General features: G+C 36.7%; 2 protein-coding genes across 2 annotated transcripts; both read left to right on the top strand.

The window, feature by feature from the left end:
* Nucleotides 1-70: 70 nt before the first annotated feature.
* On the top strand, nt 71-4,960 carry LOC130960720 (putative disease resistance RPP13-like protein 1). Its single transcript, XM_057886166.1, has 3 exons — nt 71-4,244; nt 4,458-4,529; nt 4,634-4,960. Coding segments are annotated over exons 1-2 (3,684 nt in total). The 5' UTR covers nt 71-561; the 3' UTR covers nt 4,459-4,529; nt 4,634-4,960.
* Nucleotides 4,961-7,450: 2,490 nt separating this feature from the next.
* On the top strand, nt 7,451-9,083 carry LOC130960722 (putative disease resistance RPP13-like protein 1). The gene has a single exon (XM_057886168.1). The coding sequence runs from the start codon at nt 7,638-7,640 to the stop codon at nt 9,081-9,083; it is 1,446 nt and encodes a 481-aa protein (XP_057742151.1). The 5' UTR covers nt 7,451-7,637.
* Nucleotides 9,084-9,114: the final 31 nt, after the last annotated feature.

Raw genomic sequence — 9,114 nt, 5'->3', positions numbered from 1 at the left:
TTCCTTTCTAATAATACAGTAGAATCATTGATATTTGATATAGTCTTTCAATCTGTTGACAAAAAGAAAAAGAATACATGAAGAGAAATTCTATCATATAAATCACTTAGAGATAATAAAAAAGCTAAATAAAATTGAGTGAGTTAAGTTTTAAACTGACTCTATAATTATATCATCTAGTGACCAGTGAGTGTGATAAAGTGGAACTACAACCAGTTATTAGTTTACAAATTGGCAATGCCTTACAGCTTGTTCTTGAATTACTAAATTAATACAACAAAGTTTGTCCAATAAAAATTGAGAAGCCATGTGAAGACAGCAGTAAGTATCATGATTCATGGAGAGTTACATAGATTCCTTTCTTAAGCATGTGATCAGCACACTCACCAATACATTAACCAATTGTTTATCTGTCATAACACCATCCCATGATTTTGTCCGAAAACCATAAACCTTCATCAAATCAACTTCACCTACCACACAAAGTAAACACTTCCCTCATCCATTGCCTTTCTTTCTTTGTTCTGATCCCATCTGATCTGCTGCACTTGAGATTCAATCATGGCTGACAAACTTTACGGTGGAGCTTACCTCTCTCCCTTTGTTGATGCTGTTTTGGACAACCTGACTTCAATACTTGAAGATGACTCAGTCTTCAATGGAAACTACTCTTCCCTTGAGTTGCTTGGAAGGTTGCAGAATTGTCTGTATGATGTTGGACCTGTTCTTGACGATGCTGAGCTGAAGCAGTTCACTGACAAGAGAGTCAAGAAGTGGCTTGTTGATCTCCAAGATGCTCTCTATTTCGCTGATGATTTGCTTGACGAATTCTCCACCAAAGCTGCTATTGCTGCCACTCAAAGGAATCCAGGTAACTCTTCCTCCTGGTCTCGTCTTGTTGATTCGTATATTGAAGATACTGGTGACATGGAAAAAATAGTTGGCACACTAGAGTCTGTTGTAAGACGCAAAAATTATCTTCGTCTGAAGGAGAGTGCCAAAGTGGACATGTCATGGAGAATTCCATCCACATCTCTCCTTGAACCATCGGAGATATATGGCCGGAAAGAAGACAAGGAGGCCATACTGAAACTGTTGTTGGATGATGATGCTGCTGCTGATGGTGATTTATCTGTCATTCCCATTGTGGGCATGGGGGGGATAGGAAAGACCACTTTGGCCCAATTGGTTTATCATGATGACGAAGTAGAGAAGAATTTCAATTTTCAAGCTTGGGTATGTGTGTCAGAAGAGTTTGATATTGTCAAGGTCACCAAGACTATAATCGAGGCAATAACTTCAAGTTCTTGTAACTTGACAGATTTGAATTTACTTCAGCATGATTTAAAAGAAAAGTTGTCCAGGCAAAAGTTCTGTATTGTCTTGGACGATGTCTGGAATGAAAACTATGATGATTGGAATACACTTCTAAAACCTTTTCAGAAAGGGGTTAAGGGAAGTAAAATTCTTTTAACTACTAGAAATAAAAATGTGGCTTCTGTAGTGCAAACTGTTTCACCTCATGAACTAAGATCATTGTCTGATGAAGATTGTTGGTTGGTGTTTTCAAAGCATGCACGTCTTTCAACTGTTTCTGTGGAGAATCCAACCCTAGAAAAAATCGGCAGAGATATCGTAAAGAAGTGTGATGGATTGCCCTTGGCAGCTCAAGCCCTTGGAGGCATATTGCGTGGAAATTCTGATATCAGATATTGGAATCATTTACTGAAGAGTGAAATCTGGGAACTCTCCAATGACAGAATAAATGTTGTTCCAGCATTAAGGATAAGTTATTATTTTCTTCCTTCATATTTGAAGCAGTGCTTTGTTTATTGTTCCTTGTATCCCAAGGACTATGAATTTAGCAAAGATGAATTGATGTTGTTATGGATGGCAGAGAATTTTCTACAACCAGTAGGAAAAAAGACCATGGAAGAAGTTGGTGGTGAATATTTTGATGAATTAATTGCGAGATCGTTTTTACAACCTCATAGTACCGAGGAAAAGAAATTTGTGATGCATGATCTTGTGCATGATTTAGCAATGACATGTGCTGGAGAATTCTATTTCAGAGCTGAAGAGCTTCGGAATGCAGTTGAGGTTGATATTAAAGCTCGTCATTTGTCACATAACGCCGAAGGCAATTATCCAATGTCAAATCTTTTGGGTGTTTGTAATAGAGTAAAACATACAAGGACATTTCTTGAAATCAATTTGAACGAGTGGATTCCATTCACTATGGAAAATGCACCTTGCATCATGTTGTCACAGTTGAAGTACCTGAGAGCTTTGTCGTTCAAAAGGTTTCCTCTTGAGTCAGTGCCTGATTCAATAGGTGAGTTGATTCATCTGCGTTACTTGGATCTCTCTTGGACGGACATCGTGGCATTGCCAGAGTCATTGGGTAACCTATACAATTTGCAGACCTTGAAGTTGTATTCCTGTAGAAAGCTGAAAATGCTACCTGTTGCCATGAAAGACCTTGTAAATTTGCGTCATCTTCATATTGATAGGACTGGGTTGCATGAGATGCCGAAAGGCATGAGCAATTTGAAAAGTTTGCAGTTTTTAAGTGATTATGTTGTTGGAAAGCATGAAGAAAACAAGATTAAAGAATTGGGAGCACTTGCAGATCTACACGAATCAATTTTCATTGGCAAATTGGAGAATGTGGTGAACAGTAGTGAAGCTTTGGAGGCAAGAATGTGTGATAAGGATGGCATTGATTCTATGATGTTGGGTTGGTCGTGGAATAGAGAGAATACAGTTGATTCCGGAATGGGAAGAGATATACTTGACAAATTACGACCTCACACTAATGTGAAAGAGTTATATATGTGGGGTTACAGGGGTACAATATTTCCAGATTGGGTGGGACATTCTTCCTACCACAACATCACCAAAATAACACTGGTTCATTGCAGGAATTGCTGTATGCTTCCTTCACTTGGACAGTTGCCCTCTTTGAAGCACCTTAAAATTTCAGATTTTGGAAGTCTGGGAAGTGTGGGTGCTGAGTTTTACTTTAACCAGAATGGTGAATCTTGTTTGGAGACACCACCATTCCCAATGCTTGAAACTCTTTCGTTTGAGAAAATGCCTTGCTGGAAGGAGTGGCGTTCACTGGATTTCAATGCATTTCGGAGACTCCGGGAGCTTTCAATAATTAACTGTCCCATGTTGAGAAGAGATTTGCCCAATCATCTACCATCTTTGCAATCACTTCAGATTAGGATTTGCGAGCAGCTGAGTTGGTGTGTTCCAAGATCTCCTGAAATGACCTCTTTATGTATACAAGGCAGGAATGAAGTGAGAATTGGGGAGCTACCTCCTTTACTGCGTGAGCTATCAATTGAAGGAAACCATCACGTGGAGTCGGCGGTAGACGCCATAGTGCACATGCAACTGAGTTGCCTGACGTCTTTATACATTGCAGATTGTTCCTCCCACATATGGTTTCCAGTGAGTGCTATTCCCCCATCACTACAAGAGTTGACGATACGGCGTTGCAGAAAACTAGAATTCCAAATGGATGGGCAACATCACTCGTTGCAGGAACTATCAATAGAGAACAGCTGTGATTCAGTTACATCCTTCTCGTTGTTGGATTCCTTTCCGAATCTCATGCGTGTTAATATCGAGTTCTGTGAAAAGATGGAGTGTATTGTGGTGTCACGCTCTCTTCCATGTCTCCGTTTTTTACATATCTACAAGTGTGGGAGTTTGAAGTCTGTGTCATCGCTATGGATGGCAGCACCTCAACTAGAGGATCTCATATTACTGGATTGCCCAGAGATGGATTTGTGTGCTCCAGGGGTTCCACACCGTAGCCTGAGATCTCTTCAAATCGACGAGAAACTAGTGAGCACTGCAGCATTCATGAATTCGCAATTTCATGGGCTTACTGATCTTACCATTGATGGTAAATACGGCGAGAGTGTGAAGTCCCTCCCAAAGGAAGGTTGGTTGCCTGCCTCGCTCGAGTCTCTCACACTGTTTAGCATGAAAAGTGTGGAAACGTTGGAATGCAAGGCACTTGCCCACCTCACCTCCCTCCAGAAACTAAGTATTCAGTTTTGTCGCAAGTTGCAGAATATGGAGGGAGATAAGCTGCCTGCTTCTCTAATACGACTCAGCATCAATGGAAGCCCTTTGCTGGGCAAAAGATGTCAGAAGAAGGATCCACAGCTTTGGCCCAAAATCTCTCACATCCCCGCCATTCAAGTTGATGACAGATGGATTTGGTAATCCAACAACTTCAACAGATACACACACAACATTATTTTTATTCCCTCAATATATTTATGTTTTTCATCATGATTTATACTCTGCATATAAAGTGAGTCACGAGTTTTCATTCTTCATTCTGTCTACAATATTCTTATTCTTCATTCAATCATTCTTATACATGTGCTATTATACCATTCCTTACTTAACACTTGTACCTTCTCATACAGATTATCCATCCACCCAACAATTTCAATCATTGCAATACACAGGGCTGATTGCTGAGAAATAAGACAGTAATAGTAAGATTTTTATATACTTTATAATGCTCGAATAACATTGATTACTCAAAAAATATGATAACTTATATGTTGTGGTAACACGTGAGACTGAAACTTTCATGCAGAAAGCAACTGAGCAACAAGGGAGACCCATAATCATGGACACAGTTGAGCGACGTGACCATTGCGTTGGAAAATTTAATTCCTTAGCTTCTTTATTTTCTTTTGGAACCTACCGTTTTGAAGATTGAAACTTTTGGTTTGGTTTCTACTTTCTACAAACCTCTTGGTCATGCTCCGTTTTGGAAGATTCATGCCTCTTTTGCAGACATATATTTACTTTTTGGGATTTTTGAAATTTTCTTTAGATGTATCATGTCGGTTATATTGGTGACTTACCTTGGCTTTTATGTATTGGAGGAATGTGATTAATTGTGTTGCACCATTGAGCCTTTGTGATCTATGATTTTTTTTCCCCCCTTTTTCTCTGTTTTATTGTGTATTGGTGACAAAGAATTGCCTCTAATTAGTAACATTGTTTTCCCGTATTCTTTTGTTAGTATTTCATGAAACTAAAAGTGTTTGCTTGACAATGTCAATTTGAAATGATCAAATGATGTCACTTTAACTAAACAACAATAAGCAATTAACAACTTATTATAAACATATTAGTATAAAAAAAATAAAAAGCAAAACATTACCTTAGCTTTTTGTGTAAAAATACAAGATTTTTATTTCAAATATTCAATCCATTTCAATTCTTAGTGTTTGTTAATTATACAGAAGATATGTATGCTATTATAGTAAGATTAATTAATTAGAAATTTCTCTGTAATATTGTAATTCACTTTCAAAGTGTTTTTGTTAATTATGCAGAAAGTATAACTAAAGTAGCAACGGAGAAGAAACCAGTTGTTGTAATATGCAGTTGTCAAATATCTTATTTTTATTTCTAACAAAGAAGACATTATACATTACTTGACAAAGTCAAAAATTCATAAATAGAACACCAAACCTAGACATGATAATAAAAAGCACACACCTAAAAATGCTACAAATTCTTGCTGTTATTTAAACACAATAACACACATCATACTTCATTAGTCTTTCTGCTTCAGAATATCAAGTCTTACTGATATGGCTTCCTCCTAAGGATTAATAAGTGGAAGACAACCACCTCTACACTAATTCCCCAAAATAAGTGAATTGTATAACACATATTTACATGTTTATTTAATTTATCATAATGCAATCTAGCATGATTATTATATCTATCTCCCAAATTTGTTGTGCCAAAAAGATGAAGCATAACTACTACTTGTATATATGAAATCGTCAAGTACTAATCACAACTATATCTTATTAACTTTAACAATTCATATAATTACTAAATTGATATACAAAGATTGTAAACAATAGTATTATAAAACAAAAAATAATAAGTACCTGAAAAGATGGTAAATTGTGTTGTAGGCCCTTTATACTAGAATTCTTGTTGCTTATTAGTGGAAGAAGCAAGTTGGTATATGTAATCATTATTTGGAAGCTCGAATGAAAATTGTTTCATTATTTGGTTATTATAATGTTGGAATAGAAACAATATGATAACTTATATGTGGTGGGAAGGTTAAACTTTGTGGCAGAAAGAAATTGAGAGACAAGGGAGAACAACAATCATGGACACAATCCAAGAGATTCAAGAGAGACATAACACAGTGATTAATATAGAGAGGAGTCTTAATAAGCTTCATCAAGTGTTCTTGGACATGGCTGTTTTGGTCCAGCAGCTCCAGCTTGCAAGGAAGCGCCACAAAAATACCAGGAACAGGACATGCACCTTCATTGCCATCATAGTATTCACCATTTTCATATTGTATTACAGTCCTTCTTATTGTTCTAAGAAAAACTGATTGCATGAATCGTGACATCCAAATTAATTAATGGAAAAAATATAATTTACCATTTGATAATAAATCTCAACACATGAACTAAATTTTTGCAGATAAATTTATTTTTGCTTAGTTAATGGGATACTGTTTGGTGCCTATGAAAAAATTGGACTAGTTCAAATCCTTATCAAGAGCCATCAACATATGCTGCCACATAACCATTGCATTGTAAATGGCTGTGCATATGACGAATGTTTATATATAGAAAATGTGAAGGGAGAAGAGAATGAAGGGATTCACTCTTCTAATTTCTCCCAAAAGGCTCTGTCTTCATACTGTCTCTGCTTCTCTCTCTTTCTCTCTGCTTCTTCCACTCAGATCCCCACTCTTCTCCATCATTTCTTCGCTTCCACCAAGCTCAGTTCTAGTCTAAGATACTTTTGTCAGCTAAAGGAAAACGGGTTATATATTTGTCTTTCTTTTCTTTTATGTAAATCTTCCTAGAATAAAATTATTTACATGTAAATAATAAAACGCTTTGTCTTACCATAATTTACATAAAAGAAAAAGTGACAAATAAGTAACAAATAAGGTTTAAGACAATAACATAGTATTCGCTAGCAATCATTTTAATTACAAAAAATACTATCTACATGCATATTTAAAAGTCATTATTGCTCTGTTCCTTTCTAATAATGCAGTAGAATCAATGATATTTGATACAGTCTTTTAAATCTGTTGACAAAAAGAGAAAGAATACATGAAGAGAAATTCTATCATATAAATCACTTAGAGATAATAAAAATTAAAAAAGCTAAAAAAAATGAGTGAGTTAAGTTTTAAACCGACTCTATAATCATATCATCTAGTGACCAGTGAGTATGATAAAGTGGAACTACAGCTAGTTTTTAGTTTACAAATTAGTAATGCGTTGCAGCTTGTTCATGAATTACTAAATTAATACAACAAAGTTTGTCCAATAAAAAAATAAGAAGCCATGTGAAGGCAGCACTAAGTATCACGATTCATAGAGACTTACATAGATTCCTTTCTTAAGCATGTGATTAGCACACTCACCAATACATTAACCAATTGTTTATCTTTCATAACACCATCCCATGATTTTGTCCGAAGACCATAAACCTCATCAAATCAACTTCACCTACCACACAAAGCAAACACTTCCCTCAGCCATTGCCTTTCTTTCTTTGTTCTGATCTGCTGCACTTGAGATTCACCCATGGCTGCAAAACTTTATGGTGGAGCTTATCTCTCTCCCTTTGTTGATGTTGTTTTGGACAACCTGTCCTCAATACTTGAAAATGACTCAGTCCTCAATGGAAACTACTCTTCCCTTGAGTTGCTTGGAAGGTTGCAGAATTGTCTGTATGATGTTGGACCTGTTCTTGATGATGCTGAGCTGAAGCAGTTCACTGACAAGAGAGTCAAGAAGTGGCTTGTTGATCTCCAACATGCTCTCTATTTCGCTGATGATTTGCTCGACGAACTCTCCACTAAATCCGCTATTGCTGCCACTCAAAGGGATCCAGGTAACTCTTCCTCCTGGTCTCGTCTTGTTGATTCGTATATTGAAGATACTGGTGACATGGAAAAAATAGTTGGCACACTAGAGTCTGTTGTAAGACGCAAAAATTATCTTCGTCTGAAGGAGAGTACCAAGGTGGACATGTCATGGAGAATTCCATCCACATGTCTTGTTGAACCATCGGAGATATGTGGCAGGAAAGAAGACAAGGAGGCCATACTGAAACTGTTGTTGGACGATGATGCTGCTGCTGATGGTAATTTATCTGTCATTCCCATTGTGGGCATGGGCGGAATAGGAAAGACTACTTTGGCCCAATTGCTTTACCAAGATGACCAAGTGAAGGAGAATTTTGATTTTCGAGGTTGGGTTTGTGTGTCAGAAGAGTTTGATGTTGTCAAGGTCACCAAGACTGTAATCGAGGCAATAACTTCAAGTTCTTGTAACTTGACAGATTTGAATTTACTTCAGTATGATTTAAAAGAAAAGTTGTCCAGGCAAAAGTTCTTTATTGTCTTGGACGATGTCTGGAATGAAAACTATGATGATTGGAATACACTTCTAAAACCTTTTCAGAAAGGGGTTAAGGGAAGTAAAATTCTCATAACTACTAGAAATAAAAATGTGTCTTCGGTAGTGCAAACTGTTTCACCTCATGAACTAAATTTATTGTCTGACGAAGATTGTTGGTTAGTGTTTTCAAAGCATGCACGTCTTTCAACTGTTTCTGTGGAGAATCCAACCCTGGAAAAAATCGGCAGAGATATCGTAAAGAAGTGTGATGGATTGCCATTGGCAGCTCAAGCCCTTGGAGGCATATTGCGTGGAAATTCTGATATCAGATATTGGAATCATTTATTGAAGAGTGAAATCTGGGAACTCTCCAATGACAGAATAAATGTTGTTCCAGCTTTAAGGATAAGTTATTATTTTCTTCCTTCATATTTGAAGCAGTGCTTTGTTTATTGTTCATTGTATCCCAAAGACTATGAATTTAGCAAAGATGAATTGATGTTGTTATGGATGGCAGAGAATTTTTTACAACCAGTAGGAAAAAAGACCATGGAAGAAGTTGGTGGTGAATATTTTGATGAATTAATTGCGAGATCATTTTTGCAACCTCAGTACCGAGGAAAATAAATTTGTGATGCATGATCTTGTGCATGATTTA

The sequence above is a fragment of the Arachis stenosperma genome, chromosome 2 (genome assembly GCF_014773155.1).
Source record: "Arachis stenosperma cultivar V10309 chromosome 2, arast.V10309.gnm1.PFL2, whole genome shotgun sequence".
Lineage (NCBI taxonomy): Eukaryota > Viridiplantae > Streptophyta > Magnoliopsida > Fabales > Fabaceae > Arachis > Arachis stenosperma.
The sequence above is the reverse complement of the archived record's forward strand: the minus strand, read 5'-3'. Positions and strand labels throughout refer to the sequence as shown.